At 42.2% G+C, this 26,931-nt stretch overlaps 1 protein-coding gene across 1 annotated transcript; it reads left to right on the top strand.

Annotated features, from left to right (window-relative positions):
• Positions 1-2,095: 2,095 nt before the first annotated feature.
• FAM168B (family with sequence similarity 168 member B) lies at positions 2,096-25,043 on the top strand. The gene is made up of 7 exons (XM_033068555.1): positions 2,096-2,161; positions 8,542-8,622; positions 12,269-12,352; positions 16,259-16,401; positions 17,330-17,507; positions 18,732-18,861; positions 20,141-25,043. The coding sequence occupies exons 2-6, from the start codon at positions 8,553-8,555 to the stop codon at positions 18,842-18,844; spliced, it is 588 nt and encodes a 195-aa protein (XP_032924446.1). The 5' UTR covers positions 2,096-2,161; positions 8,542-8,552; the 3' UTR covers positions 18,845-18,861; positions 20,141-25,043.
• Positions 25,044-26,931: the final 1,888 nt, after the last annotated feature.

Here is a 26,931-nt window from a genome sequence, read left to right as displayed (position 1 = left end):
AAAAGCAGAGATTTTAAGGAGGCATTCCCACAGTGGCAGGAGCACCTTACCGGGCTGCTGGCACCCTTGGAGGGGCTGTGTCATCCATCCATCCATCATCCATCCATCCATCCATCCATCCATCATCCATCCATCATCCATCCATCCATCATCCATCATCCATCAATCCATCCATCCATCCATCATCCATCCATCCATCATCCATCCATCATCCATCATCCATCCATCATCCATCCATCCATCATCCATCCATCCATCCATCATCCATCCATCATCCATCCATCCATCATCCATCCATCATCCATCATCCATCAATCCATCCATCATCCATCCATCCTTCCACCCAACATCCATCCATCCATCCATCATCCATCCATCCTTCCACCCAACATCCATCCATCCATCCATCATCCATCCATCCATCCATCCATCCATCCATCCATCCATCCATCATCCATCCATCCTTCCACCCAACATCCATCCATCCATCATCCATCCATCCATCCATCCATCCATCATCCATCCATCCTTCCACCCAACATCCACCCATCCATCCATCCATCCATCCATCATCCATCCACCCATCCATCCATCCATCCATCATCCATCCATCCATCCATCCATCCATCCTTCCATCATGCATCCACTCACCCATCCATCCATCCAAAAGGAATGACAGATTAGTCTTTACAAACAAGCTGTGTGTCTGCTGGTAGATAAGACTAGCACTGAGAGATAAAAGAAATGGTGGGATTGATTCCACTGATTGATGAATGGGGAAAAAAGATATTTGGCCTACAAACAAACTGTAGGTTTGCTGATAAATGAAATTGGATATTGAAAGATGAAAGAAACAATGGAGAAAAACCATGGATTCCATAAGAATTAAAAATTAAAACGGAGGGTTATACATTAGAGGGGAATGTCAGGTATCAGGCGTTCCGGGAAATCTGTACCTCTCACGTACCTCAGCAATGGGGAGAGAGGGAAATGCGGCCGGGCAAATGGGATAAAAAGGAGGCTGCATCCTCCAAAACTTTGAGAGATCCCAGGGGAATGCCCCATGGCCTCTCTCTTTATTTGAATAAAGTAAAAGGACTCCTCTGTCTCCTTTTTAGACATAAACCTCTGGTGTTTGTGGCTTAATTTTCCTGACACATCCATCCCATCCATCCATCCATCCATCCATCCATCCATCCATCCATCATCCATCCGTCCATCTATCCATCCGTCCATCCATCCATCCATCCATCCATCCATCCATCCATCCATCCATCCATCCATCCATCCATCCATCCATCCATCCATCTTTTCCCTAAGTTTCAGTTCACACAGACCTTCTCACTCCTGGCTCTGCTGCCTTTTCCTCAGCAGAGGGTCTCTGATCCTTGCGGGGGGGCCACTGCACCACCCCTGAAAGGAGGGGTCAGAAAGTTCTTTACAGCTCCCAAACCGTGTTTTCCATAGCACTTGGGAGAGGTTTTCATGGAAGCGGGCTTTTTCTTTCCTAAAGTAGATGTGAAAACTAGATGGGACTTCCAGAATTGTGGCAGACAGCCTCAGTTTCTGCCCCGTAAGTTGTTGTGCCACATGGCAATTGGTTTGTATTTATGCATTTGAATCTAAAGCTGAGAAAAGCTGGGAAAAATGACAGCGAGCTGTGCTGGCAGGTGGTTTAACAAAATTATGCAGCGGGCCAGAGTCCATTAAGCCTCCTTAGGACACTGAAACGTGCAGTTAAACCACTCCGCTGATCTATTTACTTTTCAGCGCAATATTTGTCTTTATCAGAGGGGGCACATTAACTGCGGCAAACCCTTCCCTAGCCCGCCGCCGCTCCCGGCGCTGAGGGGGCCGGCCCGGGCTGACCCCGCCCGCCATGGCCGCCGGGCCGCGGGTCACGTGCTTCGGGCCTTCCGCACACGTGACCAGCTCCCCTCCCGGCCGGCCGGAAGTGACGTCAGGGCGGTCGGTGCGCAGTTGTGCGGTGCGGCCGGTGCGGAGCGGCCGCCCCCTCCCGTCCCGTCCCGTCCGGTGCCCGCGGGGCCGCGCACGCACCCACCCACCCACCCACCCACCCACGCACGCAGGCGCGGGCACCCGCACGCACGGCCGCAGCCAGCGCCCGCCGCGCCGCCCGCACGCAGCGCCGCCGCTCACGGTGAGTGCGGACCGGGCCCGCCGGCGCGCCCGGGGCCGCGGGGGGACGCGGGGAGGGACGCCGGGCCCGCCACCATCCGCACCCGCCGCGCTGCGCCATCCCGGGACAGGTGCGGCCGTGGGCCCGGCCCCGCGGCGTTGCGGCCCGGCCGGCGGAGGGGAACTTGCTGGGGCCGCGGGGTCCGGCCGTAACAGGTACCTGCGCAGGGCCTCGGCCTCCCGCGCCGAGCGGGGCGCGCTCGGGGCACGGCGGTGCCGCTCCTGATGGCAGCGCAGCATCGTCCGGGTACCGGGGAACTTGGTGAGAATTGCGGGTGTCGTCATGAGGGCTCCGGCCGGCTGCGGTCCCCCGTGCACGGCATCGGCGGCTGCAGCTGCGTGTGGGAGCGCTGAGGGGCCCCGGGTGCGCTCTGCCCCACACCTTTGTGAGCTGCGGGCAGCCATCGAACCGTGGTCCTCGGTGCTGTCTGGTGAGGCAGAAAGGAAAAAGGTACGAACGGGGCTTGCGGTGCTTTTATGCATCCTTTGGAGCCATAGAAACCCCAGCCAAATGGTGAAATCAGTGCTGTGAGGAAGGTAAAAAGTCAAGGATTCGCCGAGGGCAGGCACCCAGCTCTCAGGGGCAGAAGGGCTGACTTGATTTGTTCCTGGATGTTGAATCGCGGTGTGCGTGTTACCTGCTGTGACCAGGCTCTCTGGCTGCTGTGATGGGATTTTGCTGCAAGATGTGGAATTGTCAGTGTCGTAGAACTTCCAGGCTGGTAGAACGAGCCCTTTCCCTGCGCCTTTGGGGGGTAATTGCACACTAACTCTGAGGCTGAAAAGGAGGAGGGCTTAGGAGGCTTTGGGGAATTCTGCGTTCGTTGATGTTTGTGATAGTTTCGTGTTACTTCAGAGAGTAATAGGGGAAACATTGAAAATTAATTTCACAGGAAAATGCTTTATGGGATTTTAGGAAGAAGCAGAGCTCTGGGGCTTAGCTAAGAAGTTCTAAATACAATTCCTTCATGTGGTGAAGTTGTAGTTCTTCCCATTTGAGTTTTTTCTCTGTTTCTCATAATTGATTAACTAAATCTGGCAATAGACAGGCTTCTGTGATTCTTACAGTAAGGACTTGGTGATTTGAGGACTTGTTTGAGATGAGAATACATACAAATCCAAAGTTGTACAGGAGATGCTGGGATTGGCAACTTCTATCCCCTTGTTCCATAGCAACAACAGAAACTGTAGACTGAGAGATCCTGTGCAGTTTGTTTAATGTTTGTTGTTGTTTTAATGTTAGAAGAGGTTTATTGAAGAAAAGGAGGTTTTGGTCATGTTCTGATATTTTGAAGACTTAAAGTGATGCCACAATGTACAAATAAAGTTGGGTCACAAGCAGGAGCTTAGTATTATGGTTTTTGTGTAGGATTTCTTTTGTGACTGACATATGAAACTGTTGAGTCTTTCACATCTAATCATTGTTGTCTCTGTCCTTACTGACACTGAGTACAACTAGTGTTAATGTATGTGTATTTTACATAGAAAAACCCCCCCTAACAAACCCTTGGTAGATCAGGCTTGCAGGTGAGAATTGTGTTCACGAGAAACGATTAAAAAGCCTAAACTGCTCCATTCCTTTTTTAGCCTTAGGAAAAAAGAATGCATGCACACAAAATGTAGAGTGCTTGGAGGTGTCTTATTCACATCTTGTAACTCCAGCAGGGGAAGAGGACTTGCATGGGAATGAGAGTTCCAGCTTTGTATTTTACCTTGTGAACTTTGCTCAAAGTTATTAACTGTCCTTTTCTAGGCTGTGTTTCTGCAGCCTCAGTCTGTTCTGTCACTGTCCAGTCCTGCTCCTTCCTTGCACTGGAGCTGGTCTTGGTGATTTGTGGATGTGTCTCAGTTGTCTCAAGCTGATAGACTGAAAACTAGCAATCCTTTATCCAGAAATCCTCCAGCAGAGCCCAGAATGCTGGCAGCCAGCTTTTCTGCTCTAGCCTGGTGAGGGGTCACAGTGCAGGGATTGCTTGCCAGCTGCATGGCAGTTCTGTGTGAGCACTGATTCCAGCTGCCTGCACTCCTGGCCTACCATAAACCCCTGCCCTCGCCTCAGCAGGCTTTTCCTCCTTCCTGGGAAAACTCAGGGACCTTTTCTGAGGTCTTTGAATGAATGGAAGAAATTAAAGTACTACCTGCCAGTACCAGTACAGCATGGGATGCCTTGTCTTGTATAATATGAGCCCTCTTTTTTTAACTGATTGTGAGAAAAGTGTCTGTTATTTGGCCTGGGGTTTGCATCAAATGGCCTATTTGGTGGCTGAAGTTTTAAGGGAACAGTGTAACTGAGACTTTAATTGTCAGTTATTTGAAGAGCTGAAGTGTCATGAACTGTTTTCTTTGTTACTTTGCAGTGGAAATTACTTTTCCATTACAAGCTACCAGGCACTTACATGTTTTACTTGTATTATGCATTGACTGGAAGTCAAATGGGTAAAATGTAGAACATTATTAAGATGGTAAGTAACTTAGTAAGTGGGAACTGGGTCATTTGTACAATTTCATGGCAAATGGCTGTCTGAAAGTGTTCCAGAGTGGATTAATGTTAAACACTACAATAGCATAGTGTGTGTGAGTTTGCTTCAGATCCAAGAAGGAGAGTGTTACTGGACACAGCAGTGTACTTTAGCCAAGATATTTGGAGATTCTTCCCCAGCTCTTGTCATAAAAAGAGCACTAAGTGGCATTCAGTAGATCTTACTCTAGTAGTGTTTCTGCACAACTGGAAACCAGGGGTATGAAGATACATGTGTTGCAAAGGAACGTGCAGTTTGTCTCAGTGTTTGCATTGATCTGTGGGTTTTTACATTCATCTCTGTGAAACAGTTTTAAAAAGCAGAGTTTCCTAGAAACATGCTTGTTCTGAGTGTGGCAGGAAGAGCTGTGTGCAAAACAGATCCAACTGGGAGTGCTAGAGCTGCAGCATTAGCAGTGGTTGACCTTTGTGCTCAGCTTCCCAAAACCTGGATTTAAGAGGAGCATGATTGTCCTGGTATCTGTACCAAGATGAGATCTAACTGCCCTAATGAAAACTGAGTCTGATTGCCTGACTTTGGCAAGAGGGAAAGGTGAGGGTTTGCACTTCCCAGCATCCTTGTGCAGTCTTTAATCAGAGCATCTTTAATAAGTATGATTGCCTTCATTTCAGCTGAAAGAGTAATTCATATACAGTTAGCTCTGTGCAATTTATATACAGATGATGCACTGTAGACACTTATTTGCATATCCATTAACATGAGAATGCTTTGGAGGGAATGCCAACAAAGCAGTTGAAAGACATGGTTTCTTTAGGTTCCCTTTATAGCAGTCCTGCCTAGTGTTTGATGTGGACTTGGAGCATTCCAGGGAAGTGGACTGCAAGGTTCCACATCTCAGTATAACAGATGCCCTTCCAAGTAAAATTATGGTAAGAGTGGGATGATTGCAACCACTGGGTAATACTACATAATTATACTTACACATGTTGGGTCCTTCAGAGAAGACCTGAAAATAATTATTTTTAATTAGAAGTGGTCTGGCGTTTTGTCTGCATTACAGACTGAGCACTTTGTGTAGGCTGGTGGCTCTGCCTTGTCTGTCAGTGGTGAAAGCAGGAATGGTGAAAGTGCATCCCTGTCCCACCAAAGTTGAATTAGTGTGTGTGTGTACGTGTGGAGTTGGAAACATGGAGTCATTTGAAGTGGAAGTGAACAGCTTGAACAGTGTCATAGGGGTTTTTTTCCCCTTGCTTGAGTTCCTCTGTCTCTCTCTGTACTTCCTTTGAGATCAAGTCTGTGTTGTCTGACATTTTCTATCCATTTTCTCTGTCTCTTCATTTTTGTATGGCTTCTCTTGAAGTCATCTTCCATAGTGTATGTCCATGTGTTGTTCTACAGTCATTGTCTACTGATATTTCTAATAAGTTGGGATTTTTTTGGTGTATTTTGCCTAAATATTCACAGAAGGCCCTTGCTGATTTTCCACCTGACAGTTCTCTTTCTGTTCACTGCCTTTCAGAATGGGGAGAAGGTTCCAGAGTCTTTGCTCCTGATTGCTGTAGGGACTGTAAGGAGGAGCAGCACATTTGTAGGATATGAGGGTGTGGGAGAAACAGAAAGGTTTATCCATCTTCTTAAGACTTTAACTCTAACTGGGAAATGCTGAAACCAAAGTGAAGCTTGAACCCTAAGGGTTTTGCCAATTTAGAGACAAAATGTGACAAAACCAACATTGAAAGAGGAGCAGAAATGCACAAGAGAAGAAAGTGCAGGGAGCTATGAAGGGAACAGACTGAAAGTTTTCAAGTAAATGAGAGTGGTACTTCAGAGAGAAGTATACACTGAATATGGGAGAAAACAGCAGCCTTGCTAAAAGAAGGTGCTGGTCCAGCAAAATGCACCTGTTGATTATGGTACAGAGTTAATGCTGCTAAAACTCCACAGGGCTTCAGTGGAATCTAGCACTTTATACCTGTGTAGCTTGCTGTAGAATGTTTTCAAAGAGTTTTGTTTCAATGATGTGGGTCAGGTGATTCAGACATGCTGCTCTGGGGGACTTTATGCATACTGAGTGATGTAAATGGCAGCTTGTTTGGTCTGTAACTCAGTGGATTCTACTTTCCTGATGTGTAACCATGTGTGAATCTGAATGAAAAAGACAATTCTGTGTAAGTTAGTGTTATTGGAAAGTGAGGGGAGGAAGCCCAAGAAACTGCTGAATCTTGTCATTCTCTTGTATTGACTTGGAGTGTTTTGTGAAACCTGATTATGAACTCTAACAGCACTTCCTGATTCCTAATTATTCACAAGTTTTATATCTGTTGTGTACTAGGTGCTGCTAATTCTCTTGGCACAGAGCTGGCTTTACTGTTCCTGTAAAAAGCAAACTGTTATGCTTTATAATAACTTACCATAGGTTTATCAGTGCAGTTATACTGATAAACTCCACATGGGTTCCTGCTGAAACATATTCTGTAACTAAGGTCGTGCATGTGTAATTAAACTTCCTTGTTTCACAAACTTTATTTACAAAATTTCATTGAACTGTGTTAAACTGCTTAACACCCAGTTGATTTCAGTAAGACAGCGTCTCCAGATGGAGAAGAGGAATTTCAGGTGTCACTGTTAGCAGTTATTAAAGTCTGGTTTCACAGGGTACCTTTCTGTCTTGGGTACTTGCAGAAAGAATCACAGAATGTCCTGAGTTGGAAGGGACAGGATAATCAGTCCAGCTCCTGGCCGTGCACAGCACCCTGAATTCCACCATGTCCTGAGAGCATTGTCCTGTCATTCCCTGAGCTGTGTCAGGCCTGGTGCTATGAGCCCTGCCCTGGGGAGCCTGTTCAGTGCTCAGTAACCCTCTGGGAAGAGAATCTGTTTCAAATATCCAGCATAAACCTCCCCTGTGAAGTGTCAATCTGTATATATATGTATCTATGTATGTATATAGCTATACATATATGTATATATATGTATCTATGTGCAGAAAATCAGATGATTGAAGATTCTGAGATTTGTGGATTTTTTTCTAAAATACTGGAATGGTAGTTGTGAACAGTATTCCTGTATGAGGCACTTGAGAAGCATCTTCAATGCAATTTTCTTTTCCTTGGTGTTTGCATACAAGGTTCTTTTTAAAAAGAGATTTGGTTTTATTCCTGTGGGTGATGCTGGCTGTAGGAGCTTGTTTTTTGTGTGAACCCATCAGTCAGAAAAGACTGGACACGACTGTGGGCTTGTCATAGACTCTGAAAAACTTGGCAGGAAGTAAACAAAGAAAGTGATGTGGGCTGGCTGGCTGAATGCAGAGTCTTTTGCCAGTTGCTTCTGTGGCAGTTGGATATTTGATTGTTTTATGCTGGTAAAGGACTGGAATGCCAGGCTCGTGAATAGACCGTAAGCGTTTGCATCCCTTGGCTAGAGGCTTCAGGAGAGAAATGGGAAGAAAGCAAGGTTGATAGATGGCAGAGAGATGCTGAGTGATTGATAAATGGTGGAGAGATGCTGAGTGACTGACAGATGGCACGAGGAGAGGAGTCCAACACAGGAGAATCCCTGCAGTGGGTTTGGATCTGCACACCGTGGGGGAGCGAAAGCTTGCTCTGCAACAGGGACTGTTTCATTCCTGAGACATTCTCTGGCTGATTGAGGGTTGGGATGCTTTGAAACTTCTTCCTGCAGTGATCCTTTCCTGCCTGTAGCTTCAGCTTTAATATTGAGAGGTAGTGGTATTGCTGCTTTGTCCTTTGTTGCATTTTCTTCCGATGTATTTCCTCAGTTTCCAGTTCCATGTTGTTGAGATTTTAAGCTTTCCCTATACTTAACTAAGTACTGATTTTCTTTTTCTTCATTTCTTACTCAGTCACTGAAATCATGAATCCTGTGTATAGCCCTGGATCTTCTGGGGTTCCCTATGCAAATGCCAAAGGAATTGGTTATCCAGGTAAGCAACTCTGTTTTCTGACGAGTTTTCATTACCCTGCTCTTTGCTTATGGTCAAGAAGAAATAGTTACTCATTAATGCCTTTGTGTAAATCTGTTTTGGAGTAGGGATGAGGTTACTTTTAAATTTAAAAAGTGACATTTCAAGAGTGATGTTATTTCTTCTTTATATTTCTAACTTCAGTATCTCTTCCAATGCAGCTTATTTTAGGAGTTCTAATAATTCCGCCCTGCAAGAAGAGGAGGCAGTCTATTTCTGCTGCTGGTTGACTGGCACTGTTAACCTTTCTATCCTCTAATTCTTGTTCATGCTGTCTGTTCTCTGACTGCCCAAAGCATGGCATCAAAGGTGGGACCAAGAAAATGGCAAAAAATTGTTTTGAAACAGAAATATATTTAATTTCTTGTTTTATCTTCTTCTCTTGACTTAAAGTTTCTCATGAGGTCCACCCCCTGCCTCCCCAATATGTATGTGCAAGGAGACTTCATTTCTGGTGTCTCTGTAGTGTAAAAGTTGGATGAGAAAGTTTGGACAGAAGTTTCCAGGAAGGCTGAAGAGAAACCTGTGCCTCTGGGGGACATTTCAAGCAGCATGTCTTGATGCTGTCTTTTTATTTCTGTTATCTCTGACAGAAGGGAGTTTCCATCCTGGGAGAGGCTCCAGGGTCTTTTCTGCTCAGCTTTCTGTTTCATAAGAAGTTAAACTTCTTTTGTTTTTACAGGGAGGCTGTTTTGTCATTTAGTTGGTGTCTGTGTTGGGAGGCAGAAATTATTCTGTGCTGCTACTGTTTATATTCTTGGTAACTGTACTATATTTGCCTATTGCTATTTACCATTCTTAAATCTGTTTTTCACCTTGGGTAATGTATTAGAATTCCCATTTTCCTGTTCCACTCTTCTGTTTCTCCTTTGAAATAAATGAGTTCTGTTTATTGGCTTGATGGTCGATGGTCTCAAAAGCATTTCAGTTTTATTTTTTACTTTTCCTCAAACTAATGTACCTTCCTTGCTTTCTAGGGTATTTATAAGGGAAACACAAAATGTGTCAAAATGTTTTTAAGTCTGTTCAGTGACTGAGCAATAATAAATTGTAAAGCTGACACTGTAACCATAAGTCCTGCAGGATGGTTTTACTCTGAGTTATAAAGGCTGTTGTAATCTTATTATCAGGCAAGTAGCAGAGGCTTACTAATTAATATAATGTATGGTACAGTTATTTCTGTATTTATAATAGCTTTTTCCAGCCTTTATTTTGCTTTAGATAAAGATTATTATGGATTATTTAAATACAATGTCATATCTTTAGCTCTATTTATTTTCTAAACTCAGATTTATATTAACCAGGGTTTTATTTGTACTTATAAGCATCTACATATTGCATTGAGGCTCTTGTCTATACTAAACTAAGTGGTCCCTTAAAATTCTCCATTGCAGCAGGTGATTGGTCAGTTCACACAGCTGTGACCCTAACATTCAGCTTAGTCAGTAATGTGTTACACCATTAGATAGTTTGCTGAGCTGCCTGCTCCAGGCTTTAAGATTGTGGGATAAATACAGAGCACATTGTCTAAAACGAAAAGTAGACTCGCATTTTAGGATTTTTTTAAAAAAATGTTGCATGACTAAGTCCCCTTTCTTTGCTTCTCCTAATGTAAAAGCTGCAGATTCTCCACTCAGAATCATTGCATTTACATGGGTTGCATGGTAATAGAAAGTGAGGAACACAGCAGTAGGTGGAATGCGTTATTGAAAGGCAGTATGTTTCTAAAGCTGTTGCATATTTAATAACTGTTTATATTATACTACACCTATTTTAGGCTTTAGGATAGTTTTACAACAGTAAGAAATCAATATTCAAATGTTCTCATATGGATGGAAGTTCCTTGGAGAAGCTAAAACTGCTTGTTGTAGTTACATTTTCCACAAAGGACCTGCTTCTTGAGTAGCTCAGAGTGCTCCACAGTGCAGCTAAAGCTGTGAAGAGAAAGGACTGAAAACGTTTCCCTCACTCACTGTTGCAGATGTGTCGTGTGTTTGAGTAAGGTAAAGCTGTACTAAAGCTTTCTACCAGCAGCTTGTGAGTTTGAAAACTGAGGAGCTATTTGCACTCTGAAAAGTTGTTACAACTTGGATATGTTATTTTTAACTTTGATTTTTAAGCCTAAGGCTTTTCTTAGTCTTCTCCATGCTGACCACTAATAGTAGTGCCAAGTGTATGTCACTTGATATGTTTACAGAGTGCTTTACAAAACTGGTTAGCATATATAGTCCTGAGCTAAGTGATTCTTATTGTTGGGAGTAATTGCTGAGGACTCTGGGATGCATAGTGAAATAAAAACCCTTCAAATTTGAACAGCAGTTTAAAGCCAAGCTCTGAGAGTGGGTGTGCAAATATTAATTGTCTTTTATCTGAAGGAGCTGAAATGTTTATATGTAGAGAGCAGAGTGTGGTAGTAACTGTTTTCTTGAATACTGACATTACTTGGTTTTACAGGTTTGAATAATGTAAATGGGTCCGTGGGAAAACTAATAGCTATGATTAATTCAGAAATTTCACTTAAACTGAGCAAGCTTTGTGTCTTGCAGGTAACAAGCTTTTGCTAGTGCTGTGTTGTGCCTTACCCTGGAGTATATCACAGCGTTCTCTGGTGTGAAGTGTTTCACTGTCATTTTGGCAGTACCTCTGTGAATCACTCGTTACTGTTGTCACAGCGTGTGTCTGAAACTGGGGAGCTCGTTTGATACTGAGTGTAGTAGCAAATATGTGTCAAATTCAGCAAGCAGTTTGGACTGCTGCTGCTTTGTACTTTCTACTTGAGATACCTCTGATCTGGAGAGTCAGAGTCATTCTAACTACTAGGGATTTTTTTTTTCTGTGAAAAAGTCCACTCGACTACTGTATGTGATGCCTTTTCAGGGCTACCTAAAAACAGAGGCCACACCAAGTTAAGGGAATAAAAAGCAGATATATTTAATGAAGGGCCTTCAAGTACCTTTTTGGCAGACCAAGCCTTCTTAGGGACTACGCCCAAAATGGACAATGGGTCACAGGTTTTCACACTTTCATAAGTTTGGTCCATTTGCACATTGGGGGTTAATCTTCTAATTACAGCTTCAGGTAATGAAGTCATTTACCCCAAGTTTGCTCTCTCACTTTTGTTTCCATTTCTCAGGGCCTGAGGCACTGAGGTGTCCTTGATTCCGAGGCCTGGAGAGGAATTGTTGTGTCTGACCAAAATGGGAAAGCAGCAGCTCACACTGTATGGAGTTTAGAGTTATACACTAAAGAATTGCAGGACTACAAATGTATGAAAAATAGAAAAGCTAAAATCCTAAGGCATCATTGGTACATCACACCAGGGGGAGGAGTGCAGGACAGCTACACAAAACTTTGTTTTCCAGCTGTCTTAAGAGTTCCTTGGCCAATGGAGATGGCTGGAAGGGGGGTGTAAGAGAGAATGGACTTGTGAAACCATTGCTGTTCTCTTCACTTAGCATTCATCTCCAGGGGCCTTGGGAGAAGAGGATTGCAGTGTTTTATTTGAGGAGGTGTGATTGAAGGCTGTTTGCTTGCCTCAGTTAAAGCAATGAGAACTTTGAGAGTAAAGTCAGTCTAGAAAATAACTGTGGTGTGTTCTTTCTTGTAGCTGGCTTCCCAATGGGCTATGCAGCGGCTGCTCCTGCCTATTCCCCCAACATGTATCCTGGAGCCAATCCTACCTTCCAAACAGGTATGTGCACCTGGGATGTCCCAGCAGGAGCCTCACCTCTCCAGGTGGTTAGAAGCAAGAATGACAAAAAGCTCTAGGGGCTCACAATAGCACTTTTACTGTGTATAAGTTTTACATTACCTTGAACATGACTCATAAGGAATCTGATAAATTGAAAATATTATAATCTTAAGTTGTACTGTGGGCCCTTTCCAAGAAGGGAACAGCTGAGGTTTTTAGCTGTTTTTTCTGTATTTCTGGATGATCCTTGAGGTTTGCATTGCATTTCCTCTCACTGCTTCCTTCATGGTTCTGCTTGCTTTGCATCCTTTTGGTCATTTCCAGATTACTGTTATTTTCTGTCTGTTATCCTCAAAATTAATCTTTTTCATCCCTTTCTTAAATTGTATCTTTTCAAGTTCAGCTTGCTGGCTTCTCTTAGGGTAGTCTTGCACAAGCTGGTGGTCTGGAAGGCCTGGTTGCTGGGTAAAACTGATTAACCATTGTGGATGCAGAGCAAGGACTTAGGTTACTGCACTTACATGTGTGTCATTTAGGGAAGGAAATGGGATGAGCCTAGGAAAAGGGAGGTGGAAACACAGACATGGAAAAAAAGGCACTCAAAGTTTTTTTGTGTAGCTCTGCTTTCACTAGTAGAATGTGACTTTAATGTGCTAATCCTTGAAACAAAACAGATACTAGTGGTGTTTAATTTCCATTTAAAGCAGGAGCATGCACCTGATAGAACAGTGTTCTCCCTATAGTTATTTTGTGTAGGAAGGAATTCCTTACATTGCTTTGTTAATGTAGAGCTGGGCATCCTCAGAACTCTTTCACTTCCATGTATTATGCCAGTTTTCCAGAGATACATGTGACAGATAAGCTAGTTGTCTCTGAGTGTCCTTGTGCAATTTGTGGCAGTAGGAAGGGATGCTGCTTGAAACTGGGAAACTTATGCTGTGGAGGCTTAGTGTTTGTAATGGGTGGGACTTCATTAACTACCAGGAGACTCTTCAGGGTGTGGCAGCAATCACTGAGGCAAAAGGCTCATCCAAAATGTTTGCCTGCAGAACCTGTTAAAAGTGTGTGGGATGCTGGTTGGTACAACCTCTGTCACTGCTCAGTTTGCTGCTTAGAGGCAGAGTGAGTGCACACTCACACTTTGTCTTGTCTTTGGCCTTGAATTTAAAGTAAGGAAACAAATTAATGTTAGAAGTTCCAGAAACTAAAACTAAAAATCGATCCCATGGCTGGGTATTGCCACTGTGCCAGTATCCTGTCTGGGGGTGCCAGCTTACATCTGCACTGGGTTGCTTCAAAACTTACCCTGAGAGCCATGTTCAAGGGAGAGCAGTTCCCATCAGGGTAGAATTCTTTCCTGGGGTGGCAGAGCCCCAGGTGGGTTTTTATCCTCAGCTTTATTTCCCTTCAGTGTCAGTGCCTCCTGTGCTGCCCTGCATGTATCCTGCAGCTGTAGGCTTTGATCCTACAACTGAAAGGTGACTCCAGTCTTAGAACAGGTTGTAGTTTGCAAATCCTGCTGCAGGAAGCTGAGGCCAAGCTGCATGGAATCAATTTAACAAATCATGGGAATTCTGGCATAGATTCTTGACCTGTTAGACTTAATCATGTTGTAATATTAGTTTGCATTGATTAATCTTGGAATATATCTCATGATATAGAGCAAAGTCAAGGAAAGAACCTCTTCACTTCTAAGAAAAAGCAATAAAGATGCATTAAAGTCCTATACTGTCATTGAATGTCATTAATTTTTTAAAAACTAGTACTGTTAGTCTTTTTTGCTGTTGAATAGGAAGTAAGCTTTTATTTCAGAACTAAGAATAGCTTTAATTTTTAGCTGCTCTTCAAGCTGTGAACAAAAGTTCAAAATGTACAGACCTCTAATTCAGGCAGATAACCACTTGGAGTACTTTGTCCTAACAGCTGGGATTTTTTTGTATCTTTTTTAGCCTTTCTGATGTAACAGCTTGTTTGTAGAATCAAAGCTTTTGTAAATTCATATTACACAGCAGTATTTGAATGTGCTGTGCCACTGCTGTTACAAAAGAGTATTTTTTTACAGGTAACTGTCTTAAATTACAGTGCTTTTGACTTACCTTGTCATTTACTGTTAAGGTCTTTGCTCCATATTAGGGAGAAAAAATAATTGGGATGGCAGAATACCTCTTGTGCAGATTTACCACTTTGCAAGAATGAAAGAGCAATTGCCTGTGCAGCTGCATCAGTGGGTTTTTAGAATGAAAGTGGGCTTCACTGAGGACATGGTTGTAGTGATTCTTCATGTTCAGCATTTTGTAGCTGGGGTTTTCACCACAAATAGCTCTCCATACCAATAGAAGTTACTTCCTCAGCATGCAGGATCTGTGAAATACTTAGGATCTCTAAAAGCAAGAGTTCAGAGTAAGTGCTGTGGTGCAGCTTTTTTAAAGGTAAAGATTATATTAAAAAACAGTAAACCTATTTCTTTGTTAGCTAACCAACGTTTAGTTTGAAGGGTGTCATGAAGTTACAAAGAAGCCCAGACTTCAAGAAGAATGAATGTTTGCACAGACTGATTTTTGACAGCACAAATGCCAGTGTTCTCTCTGCTCTGCAACTTCAGATCTGTTCTCCATATTGAAGTCAGCCCATTCCAGGCAGCTTTTAAAATCAACCTAATCTTTACTCTGATAGTCTCATTTTTTCTGTAATTACCAAGTACTTGTTCTTTCTCACACTGCCCTGATACTAATTTATTGAATTCCAGCTAGTTACAAATTGTACCTGTGGATGTTTTGTCTCCCAGTGTGGTTGACCTGCATGAGATCTAAGATGTGTTCACAGCAGCACAGGCAAGGGCCTTGATGCTTTCTCCAGACTAGATCATGCCTGTTGTCAGCTGCCCTGAATGTTACTGCTGTTGGATGCTGCTGCTGAGGTGTTCACATTCCCACTCTGGCCACAGAATAATCTTGAGAGTGTAACACACAGAAACATTGTAAATATATATATGTACATATATATATAAAACAGTCTCCTCCGTGCCCCTTCAAGCCCATGTTCTGACCCTGAGACCTTGTCTGATGAGGGCTGGAGAAATTATGAAAAATCTGAAAGCTGTCTTTGGGCAGAGTCTAAACCAGCAGTTCCACTTATCCCTGTAAAAATTCAACAGTTCCAAACATTTACAGAGGTAGGCTGGTTTTGGGAATCTTGTAATAGGAATGCCAACCACTTTCTGATGGCATCAAAAGTCTTCCTGTGGTACAAAAACAATTCTTAAGTGATGTTTAATGATGTCTACATATATAATACTCAAAAAGAAGATTTAAGATCTCAAAGTGCCTTCCAAATCAAATTTGCAGTTGCACTTAACTTAGCAGTTTTGGGTTTTAAAGGTACATCCTTTCATGTTTATTTTAGCCAGTTCAGAAAATGCCAGAAAACAAATAGAAATAAAGATCAGTTGAAGTCGAGGTTGCAGATTTTGTCTCTGTTCTCTGAAAATCTGTCATGAGGTCTTTAGATGATTCTGGCTTTTGAAATTCTTACTCTTGTGCTGTATCATCTCCTGCAGCAGGTACTTGACTGCTACTGTGTTTTCCTGGTGTGATTTGGGGTGTGTGGAGAATTGACTGACACATGTGCCAAGTCCTCCTATGTACAGGTGCTGCCTAATCTGCCAAATCTTGGTGCTTAATGTGCAATTGTACAGTCACTTTTTCATGCTTAGTTACATACTCAAATACTATTTCCAGACTGTTTGCAGTATTAGGTGAATGACACACCTTGTGCTTGGATCCTGGGACTAATTTACCAAGTACTCACATGAAGCTTAGGGAGTTGGGAAGTAAGCAAATGGTTGCAGCTGGCTTTGGGAAGCAGTGTGCTGCTGGGTGTTTGAATGCAGGTTTGCTTTGGTTGCAGGTTACACGCCAGGCACCCCATACAAAGTGTCCTGTTCACCCACCAGTGGGGCAGTGCCGCCGTACTCGTCGTCACCCAACCCCTACCAGACTGCTGTGTACCCAGTCCGAAGTGCCTACCCCCAGCAGAACCCATATGCACAGGTATGTGGGTACAGTCCCAAAATGCCTCTGTGGGCATCTCTGTGGTCCCTCTGATATCTCTGTGAACTCTTAACTTTTCATCACGTTCGCGTCTTTGTGCACGGAGAGAATTTTTAACTGCCTGCAGTAAGAATTCTTAACACAATGATTTAGTGTGTGTGCAATTTTACATCCTCTCGTGCATGACAGTTAGTCAGCACTTACTGGGAATGTGTTCACTCTTTGAAGAGATACTAAATTCAGCAGTTATCAAAACATGCTGGATCCTATAACTACCAATATCCTGATTTTTGATTTGTAAAAATTGTCATAATTTGTTATGAAATTTCTGTTGTAATTTCAGAGATTTACCAAGTCTCATACTAGGGATGCTGTTGAAAACTATTGCAAAGGATAGAATTAGGGCACTTTAGTAAATATGATATTTTAGGGAAAAGTTGGCGTTCCTTGTGTAGGGGGAACTCACCCAGCATGTAAGCAGTAACTGAAGTGGATTAATAAGCACGTAACAAGTATTATTCAGTCTGCTTAGTGTACTTGGATTTGCCAAAAACATGGGATTTTTTTACTAAAAGCAACTGAATAAAGAGTTGTGAAAGAATGAGAAGTTCTGTCATGGATTAATATATGGAAAGGATCAAAAGGAAGGGAATGAATAGCAAATGAGCCCTTATTGTCAATCAGTATAATCTGTATCTACAAAGGTCTCTACTTCACATGGTATCCTAAATGCCTTAAAAAGGGATAAAATGTTAAAATGTGAGTGAAACACAATTGTGATAGTTACAATAAATGTTTCAGTTTCTCCTCTGTAAATTCATTACATTTAAAATAATACTTTAATTTTATGATACATTTGTGAAAGAAGCTATCATTTCTCTTCCCCAGCAGATACACTGTAATTACTTCACTGTTTTTTCTCCAACAGCAAGGCACTTACTACACACAGCCTTTGTATGCAGCACCACCCCACGTAATCCACCACACCACAGTCGTGCAGCCCAATGGAATGCCAGCAACCATGTACCCTGCTCCGATCCCGCCGCCCCGAGGGAACGGGGTCACCATGGGCATGGTGGCTGGGACCACCATGGCAATGTCAGCAGGTGGGTGCACTCCCAGCAGGGGTTTGTATCTGTGGAGCTCTCCTGTGAGCCCAGGGGAGCACAGCCATGATACAAAATGTGCTGCCACAGGGGCTCTTGACAGAATCACACAAATGTCAGTTCAGAAGGACTTGGGCAGGTCCTGTGTGTTCTGAGTGAGTCCAGCTCAGTCAGGGTATGTTCTTGTTCAGCAGTGCCTTGATAAGGATGGAGGTACCACATCCTCTTTTCAGAGTTAGTATTGTGGGACAGCAGTTTTTCTTCATGTCTGTGTAGAGTATCACTCTTGCACCCATTGTTTCTCCTCATAACAGGGTCCAGAGTGTGACTTGCTCTTCCCAATGTATTTCTCTATGCTAGTTGAAAGCAGCAGCCTCTCAGAGCTGAGGAAATTGTGGTGTTCTGGGCTCACCCCTCTTACCAGACCTTCCTTGTCTTGAGATACAGCACTTCATGTGTTTGTACTACCCTGTGCTGGTTACCTGCAGGTCCTCAGTGTCATGGGAAATGGTTGGGGATGTCTCCTCCCTGTTGCCACAGTCTTCTGGTGGTAGTGTTCTGGAGAGAGCTGTGTTTAACCAATAATTCAGTCTCATCTGTGAGTGTTTACTTGAGGGGGTGTCATGCTTTGTTACTCACTGGGTGTTAACCCAAAAAGGAAAATCCACATTCACTTAGGGGACATGAATTAAAAATCTAAGAAACAGGAGCCATAAGTTTGTTTTGAGATTCTGGTTTCTAGCCTCTCAAACTTATAATTTAATTTGAGAAACCTCAAAACTAGAGGAATTAGGTGTCACAAACTGAGCTAATGAAGCTTCATTTGTGGGGGAAAAGCCTATCTGTAATAATGCAAACAAGAACTAATTTATTCTAATTTATCAGTCAAGTTATCTCTACCATCAGATATTCTTCATGGCACATAAAGCCTACTGTGAGAGAGTTGCTTATGTTGCAGGGTTTCTGCTAGAGCTATTTTTGAGTAATGAATATCTTTGTATGCATTGATCTAAACATCCACTGGGCTAAAATGAGCATAAAGTTTTGAAGAAGACTGGGACTGGAGTGCAAAAGGATACAAAAGGTCATTTTGGAGATGAACAAGTTGTAATTGTCTTTAAAATAAATTGGCTTTTTCTCCCCCCTCCATTTTTTTCTTTTATTTTATTTTTTGTCTCTCTACTAGAATTTTTGCTTACTGAAAAACTGTTCTCTTCATTCCAGGTACTTTGTTGACAACTCATTCCCCAACTCCAGTAGCCCCTCATCCAGTTACTATGCCCACGTATCGGGCTCCGGGAACACCAACCTATAGTTATGTGCCCCCGCAGTGGTGATCATCCTGGCAGTCAGTGTAAGTTCATCTTTCTTACAAACAGCATCTCAGGGGACATTTTGCAGATGGTAAACAATGGGGGGTGCTTCTACAGTGTTCTAATTGAGCAGGAGTAGTAAAAATTCCAGCTGGGGTTTCTTGAGTGGTCTGTGTGTTCACAAGTCAGGAATCATTTTCATGATGCGTGATTGTCAAATATGAAGGAATAAGCCTTGAGTTGGCCTTATTAAAATACATCTGGAATTAAATATATTCAGTATTTTGGAATCATTGGTAATTGTTGAATTCAGTAGTACTGTGATTCCTGAATGAATGCATTTGACTTTGTAGTCAAATTATCTGTGATTGGCTAAATATGTAGGCAAGGTGTTTTGCCTTGCTCAGAGGGTGAATATTCCTCACAAGCTGCTGAAACAGATAATCTTGAGATAATTTCATATATTCACTCTGTTTCAGGTAAGTATCAGTTCATACTTCGTGCAGTCAGCATGGAAAAAGCACTTTTAGTCTGAACCAAAATTTAGATCGTGGGTTTCGAGAAAAGGAGTTTCATTTTGAAATCTGCTATAAAGTGGGATGGATTTTGGGGGTGTAATCTGTGTCAAACTGACACAAGTACTAATGTTTTTGTGATACCCACTTCATTTCTGATTTGTTTGGTTATTTTTAGCATAAGTTGAAAACAGTTTATTTTGAAGTAATGACCTATCATTATTTCTGGTCAGACTGGTCAGACCAACTGAACTTGAAATTTTCACTTTTAGTCCATTTAGTTCATGGTCAAGGTTAAATTTGTTTTAACTTTCTCTAGATTTCTGTTTCAGCAGTTAGAAGTACAGAGTTTTGAGATTGCAGGTGACCGTTCCCTTTGAGTTAGTAGTGTAGCAACCATTTCTCATTTTGCTGTGATGCTGCACTGCTGTCTGCAGATCTGAAATGTTTCTCATTAAGTATTTCAGCCAAGAGTCTCACATTACATGAATATAACAAGTGAAAATTATGCTGGGAATAAACTCATGACTGCTGGTAATTAAATTTAACACAAAGTACCTTAATGTTTCATCTTCTACGTTAAAATCAGTGGTGGTGCTGATAGAAAGCTGGACTGGGCATGACAAGAGCAAGTCCATGTAGTGAGTTCTTACCCCAGAAAGTGTCAGGAGAAGTGCTAGGGTAACTTTAACACTTGGCATTGTTGGTGTATGTGGTACATGCAATGTTAGTGTGTTCTGCCACACTCTAATAGTATTTCACCTAATTGAGAGTATTTCCCCCTCTTTTCCCCCTCTTAATGTAGGTTTAAAGATGGGAGATATGCAATCAAGAAATTGAGGTTTAAAAGTTGGTGCTGAAGCCCTCATGCCTCCAACCAGGACTTTCCTTCTGAATGCTTTCAACACTTGGCTAAACACTACTAATTCCTGATCACTGAAGATTTTCCAGTGCTGCATATCTTACATCTTGGAACTCCAGCAGTTAGTCTTAAAGCAAATCCTGTTTTGTGGACTGTCTTGCAATTTTTTAGCTAATTATAATGATAAAAAGGGAGTATAAATTTATTCTGATCCATATCTAGTTGAATGCATGTTAAAACACAAAAAACAAAGCTTGCTCAATCTACCTGCAGTGACTGATGCAAAAACCATCATATGCAAATCCAAAGGAACCGAAAAGTATTTTACAACTTGTATCACTAATGCACTGTTGTAATGTATGCAGGGTCTGACAAGGTAGAATCATGAAAGTGAGTTTCTTTCTAGAATACCATAACATACATTAGATGAGTGCTTCAGCCTGTTTCAGGTTGATGGAGTTGCCAGTTTAAAAGGGGCATATTTTTAAGTGATGTGTTCTTTTCAAATTCAGCTAATAAATTGGAGTGACTGGAAAATGAGTCAGACAAGCTGTAGACATCCCGCACACCATTAGTTTACTTCATACCTTTTCATTTGAGTTGTATGGAATCAGTGTTATACAGATGTCCTTAAGGATCAGAATGAAATGACAGAGGTAATGCTGTGTGTGCCAGTAAATAAGGCAAAATTCCTTGAGGCAAAACTGGCTCTTAGGAATAGTAGGAGGTGATATCACCTGCAGAATGAATTGCATGTCCTGGGGAGATTTCTATCCAGTACTATCTTTCAGATAATGCAAGATGTGTCAAAGTGAGACTGCCACACAGACTGATAGAAAAACACTTCCTTTTAGTTCTCAGTTGAGCAAATTTGTGCTGTTTTTCCTAAAGAATGTTGTAGTCAGTTGAAAATGTATGTGCAGTTGATCCAGCTTGCTTTCCAGAAACTTAAGAAGTGCAAGGGCTTTCTGCAACAGAGTTCAGCTGCATGTTATTTTGAGGAAAGCTTGTGTGCCTGATGAGTGTGTTAAAGGGGAACAAATCATTTTAACACAATTTCCTTATTATCTACTTGCAGTATGGACTATGGATACTCTGTAGTAGGGCTGCCAGAATATAGAGGGTTTAAATAGCAGTTCCATTTTGGTTTTTTTTTCATGAAAATATTTGTAATTGAAGTAGGAGCCATTTGTTGGTTACAGCCTTTTGATGTGTTTTCTTAGTGTTTTCTTTTTTTGACTTCCTAAATTGCACTTGGAAGCACGTAAAATAAGACTCGACTGCAGATTAGCATTTCATTGCAATGAGTCATTTGTGATATTCTTTCTTGCAACTTCAATTTTTAAAGTACCTCAAAGCAAATGCTGTGGGGATAAAGGGCTAGCCTTGGAACCCATTTGTATACCAAAATTGTTACGGGGGAGATTTTAAATTTTTAAATTTGAATATTGCACATTAAAACCGAGGTTCTTCTTAAACCTGCTTGATTTACAATTCCAGAAAGATGCAATTTTTTTTATACATTCTGCCTGCAATAAATTATGCAGTAAATGGATCTAAAATGTTGTTCCCTTTTAAGCATTTCCACAGAGGTATATCAGGCTGTCTTGTTCTCGTAGGTTAACTTCCATTCAGAATTAAATTTTTTGAAGTTGTGTATCTTAGTTATGCTTTGTTTTGGGGTGTTCTGCTCCTGTACAGGTTTGGCAGCTGATTTGGGGTAGCATCAGTGCTGATTTAGTGCTGCCATCCCAGTACTCTGCCCTGGTGAGAGGCTTGTGTACCTTCATACCCCGTTGGTGGTTAGAGCCTTCAGTAACTTTATTTTTTACAGTAAGCACTCTCTGTATTTTGTACCCTTTTTTTTTTTTAAATAAAGTTTAGGTTTATTTTGCATGAATCACTGTCAGTGGATGGCCCCCTTATTTCTAATGCCTTGAACATAACTATGTTGTTGGAATAAGTACTTTCAACCTTACTCATGAGCACTTAACTGCAGCTTAGGGATTTCCATATGTTTTTATATGGAGCAGAAAATTATCTAAGACAAACTTAGTTGAATCTGTACTGCTTTGTTCAGTGTGTGTAACAATTCCATTTGTGTGTTAGATTTGCAGCTGTGGTCAGTCAGGTGTGGCAGAGCACAGTGAGCACCAAGGCAGGGCACTCCTCCTGAGCATGGCTCTGAGCAGCAGCTGAGGGCTGGAGCAGTGCTGTGGTGGGGAGGAGCTGGGAGGGCCAGGCTGGAAGTTTTGCTGTCTCCTGTCTCATCACCATGAACTGAAGTCATAGGAGAGAACTTCCATGAATGCTGCAATAGAGAAATAGTTAAGGAATTAATATAACTTCCTATATATTTGCTCTAACTTCAGATTCCTAAATGTCATCTTGGAATTGGTCTCCATGTAGTATTCCATAACACTTAGGCAGTCTCACTTACTTGAGCACTTTTTTTCCTAAGTTGCATTATGGGATTCATCCAGGAGGGCGAAACTGTACCTTTTTCAAAGGTACTGCACCTTCCAGTCCTGAGCAATTCTGATCCTACTGGGAGGCTGGAGCTTGTCTCCAGGAGTTGTTCTGAAAAGTAACCAAAAGCACAGTGCAGGGGGATGGGGGGAATATGTGTATATATAACTATCTTAATGGTATTTTGTTGCAAATAGTAGAAAGCATGGATATAAAACTGCAGTGGGGGAAACTGTACATCATTAAATAGGCGTTTACACAGTGAGGGTCTTATGAAACATTCTCTCCTGCTTTTTATATAACATTCCCTATTTAGAATTCCTTTATAAATAAAAACACAGTATGTGTTTGCACTGAAGCTCCTCAGCAAATGAAAAGAGCTAGTGCAGTAGAGACATTTCAGATCAAGCTTCTCTTGAAAAAAAGAAAACTTTTATGGCAGCTTTATGTGATTTAAAAAAAAGAAGTACTACTATAAACCTGGATCTGAAAATAACTGTTGCAGCAATAACAAAGAAGTCCAAGAATTTTTTTTTTAATTCAAATTTCAGGTGTTGCGTCTAGATAAAGTATTTTTTAAAAACCAAGGTATTCCCTATGTCAGTAACAGCTGATGAAAATGTCTTTTAAATGTAGCAGCAGCGAAAGAAAAATGGCTGATAATTGGCACCAAAACCACATAGCCCTAGTCAGTGTGGTGGTGGTTAACTAAACACATAGGAAGGAAAAGAGACAACCTACTACCAGATGTTGCTTATGCTTGTTGTAACCTTCTCCTGTTAGGAGTTTCTAGGAGACATGCAGGAATGCTGCTCAAGAAAGCTTCTTTTTGAGTGTACTATGCAAGTTAAATGCTTAGATGCAGCAGTAGGTGAAAAAAGTCCTTTATTTTAGTTGAAGTTCTTCCTTGTATTGCTCCATCCACTGAAAAAAGTAACCACCACCCATCAGTACCACGGTGTCTGGGTGTTGGCAGGAGAGCTGATGGTCCAGAGCTGTCCACCAGGGTGCTCAGCACTGGCTGCTCTCCATGGGGGGTTCTGCCTTCTCTGCTCCTCGGGTAGCTGGGCAGGGACATTGGCTTGGAACCATTCCCCAGGGCTTCAGCAGTGTTCCAAACTGTTCATTTGGATTTTGCTCAAACAGGAAAGCACATCAGTCTGACACCACCACCTAACTCTGGGGCTAAACTCCTACCAGGAGCTGTAACTCCTGTGTGTGTGAAACCTCCCATCTTAGGAATGTGAGCAATAGTGATGCTTCAGCTGGAGCTCCAGGCATGGGACAGAGCCTGGGCTGTGTTTGTGCAGTGTTCCTTAGGAAACAGCCCCAGCCTGCCCCAGCTCTGTCAGCCCAGGCAGCTTCCTCAGCCCTGGGAGCCAGGCTTTGGGAAGGCTGTAAAGGACTTGGTGATTTCAGCTCACTCACATGCTTCTCATTAACAAGTGTCTGTTTCTAATCCTGTGTTGTGTCAGCTCTAGGCTTCCTACAGAGTCCCTCACATGTGGAATGCCACAGGGCAGGAGCACCTGCAGCAGGGTTGGGCAGTTTGTCAGGGCTGGCCCAGAGCTGAGCTGGTTCCCATCTGCTCAGAGGGCTCTGGGCGGTCTGGAGCCTCTGCCCAGGGTGCTGAGGGCAGGCAAGGTGTCCTATAGGCACCAGACAGGAAAGAGGAACAGTGGGGACAAGAAACCTTTTCTGGTGCACATTGCATATAACACTGAAACATCTGAATTTCACACATAGTAAGGGTCCATTTGTGATATCTGAATCTAGACAATTTATGGGCCCTGAAGTTTCAACATCAAGGAAATGAACATGACTTTTCTAAACTGGTTGTGACTTTTGGGCACTTAGCAGGCAAACTGGGAAAGCTTTTTTAGCTGGCTGCTGTACAGACTTGTTTTAAGTAGAAGGGATTTGTTAGTGGGTTTTTTTAATTGTAATGCTATTATTGGCTGCCCTCCTGTCTTAAGATCTAAAAAAGTGAGTGCATGCAATGGAAGTACAAGAGGCCCCAGTAATAGTTCTCCATGTTTGTTATGAAATAGACACAGGTTTCCTTTTTATGACTTTTTTTAAAACTGTCTTAGGAACAGTTGTATTGGTACTTTTTTTTTAAGTTTAGGTCAATGTTGTCTTCCAGAATAAGTTTTAAGGCATCACTCACTCCTGCATTGAACTATCGCATCAACACAAAGAGTGGAGATTCCATTCTGAGCCAGTTCAATTGTGAAAATTCATACTTTTTTTATTTTTTATGCAATTCAATGAGTAGATGAGCTCAAGTTTAAATTCTTAAAAGCACGTTTATTGTAACAAGAATTGTTATGTATTAATACTTCAGTTTTCAATAAAGATTGACTTGTGTTGCTTATTGTGTTTTCTTTCCTACTGTCTTGGGTGACATCCTTCCAGAAAACATTCTGTGCTGGAGAACAGTGTGGTACATTTAAGCTCTTCAAGCTGATGGAATCTGGTGATGGATGGAAGCAAAGCAAAATGTTAAAATAGGATGAGTGACTTTCCTCAGTAAGGTTCCTTGATGCCTAACAGAACTCAGTGGCAAAGGGTCCCCAGTGGGGAATCAGCTGCCCTCAGTTGTCCTGTCTGAGTTATGGTAAAGATGTTCAACCCTGCCTTGTTCCTTTTTGAGACATTTCCTGAGGTTTGAGAGGCTTTATTTTATAGCTTAAAACAAAGGAAATGGAACAGATGTAAAATTTGAATACTTCAGCATTTGCTTCATACCAAACCCGTTCTGTTTGATTGGAGAGGTGACAGCCCTGAGCAGAAAGCTGTTATAAATCAGTGTCTTGAGTGTTCCCCAGGAGGAAAAGAGCAGAGTAGGTGTGAAGTGTGGGTAATTATCCTATTTCTTTAGTGTGTGGGTGGTTGTAAAGCTCTGGGGGAACAACTAAGCTGCTTGAACTAACTGGCTATTTTCATTTATTGTAGGTCTCCAAAAATAACAGTAACTTACCTGGTAACCTTCTGGAAAAAAGCAACACATGTGGAAGGGGAAAGTGCAACGTGACTGCATCAATCTGCAGGAATAGTGTTTCATTGTCAGGATTATTGCTACAGGTAGTTTTTAGTAGTTGAGCTTCTAAAATTGTAGCCAAGCACAAGGGATACCATGGACAGATTTTTTTTCAGTGTGTTTTCCCTCAAGCTGATTGTTGGTCAGTTATCCTGGGATTGCTTTCATGTTACAGGTGGATAGGTTTGGGAGTGTTTTTTGCAGAGCACTGCAGCTGATGAAAATTCATAATCCTCAACCAGTGGGTTGCTGAAATCTGGGATGCTATAAAGGGAAAAGTGTTCTTCAGAATGGTGCTGATCACTCTCAGGCTAGAGGGATTCTGATGTAGCTGCTCTCCTGGGACTCTGTTGCTGTGGAACATGACCTTGTACTCTCTTCAGCCCCTGTAAGGACATGGTGCTGAACTCTTGAGTCTCTGCCTAGAGTTTCTTTTGTGGTGGTTCTAATATATCCATGGAACTGGCAAAGTGCTGGGTCAGTAATGGTTTGACTTTTCTGCCAGTTTGATTTTGCAGTGGCAGTGTAATCCATGTGTTACCTTCCCCTCACTGACAAGCTGATTACTTGCTGTGAAGGGCAGCTGCACTGGTAAGAACTCTCTAATTTAGGGGGAGCTGTGAACCCCTGGGAACAGCCAGAGCCCCTTCCAGGAAAATATCTGCTCAGTTAGTGATTGGTAGAAATCAGGCAAGAAATTGGGAGTTTCAAGTTTTCCTGTAACTACTTATGGGCAAAACCAAAATTTGCTGCTTCTAACTTCTAATCTTGCTTTAGATTCTGAATTCCATGGCTTGCTATAAACAAAGTCAGGTAACAGAAATAGTTTCATTGGTGAGCTCCCTTGGAATCAGGAATGATGTACTCATTATTTAGATGGGAATGTTTTTGTGTAGGAAATGTCAGTGTTGCTGAATTGCATGGATGAAATGTCTGACTCGTGTTTAGGAAGCTAAATGCATTCCAGGATTTTATTTCAGTATCCATAGGCTATTAGCTATCCTGTCTTCATCATCCAGAATAGAATGGAGGCCATGTGATGACTTTAGTTTTTTAATATTTATCTTAAACAGCAGCCAGAAGTCTTTGGCAGCTGTGGGAAGCTGGGTTGTGTCACAGGGTGAAGTGCAGGTGTAGAGGGGAGACTGTTGAGCCTTGTGGGTACAAGGAACTCCCAGTTGTAGTCCTTGGTGGGCTAAGAGATCCTTCCAACACAAATGTG

Source organism: Catharus ustulatus, chromosome 10 (assembly GCF_009819885.2).
Source record: "Catharus ustulatus isolate bCatUst1 chromosome 10, bCatUst1.pri.v2, whole genome shotgun sequence".
In the NCBI taxonomy this organism is placed as follows: domain Eukaryota; kingdom Metazoa; phylum Chordata; class Aves; order Passeriformes; family Turdidae; genus Catharus; species Catharus ustulatus.
Note: the sequence above shows the minus strand (reverse complement) of the source record. Positions and strands in the feature narration are given on the sequence as shown.

Bases quoted from the DNA above. Each gene is read 5' to 3' on its own strand.
- FAM168B (XM_033068555.1), top strand. From the start codon at position 8,553: ATGAATCCTGTGTATAGCCCTGGATCTTCTGGGGTTCCCTATGCAAAT. The intron at 12,353-16,258 runs GTATGTGCACCT...CTTTGGTTGCAG, and splicing joins CAATCCTACCTTCCAAACAG to GTTACACGCCAGGCACCCCA. The intron at 16,402-17,329 runs GTATGTGGGTAC...TTTCTCCAACAG, and splicing joins AGCAGAACCCATATGCACAG to CAAGGCACTTACTACACACA.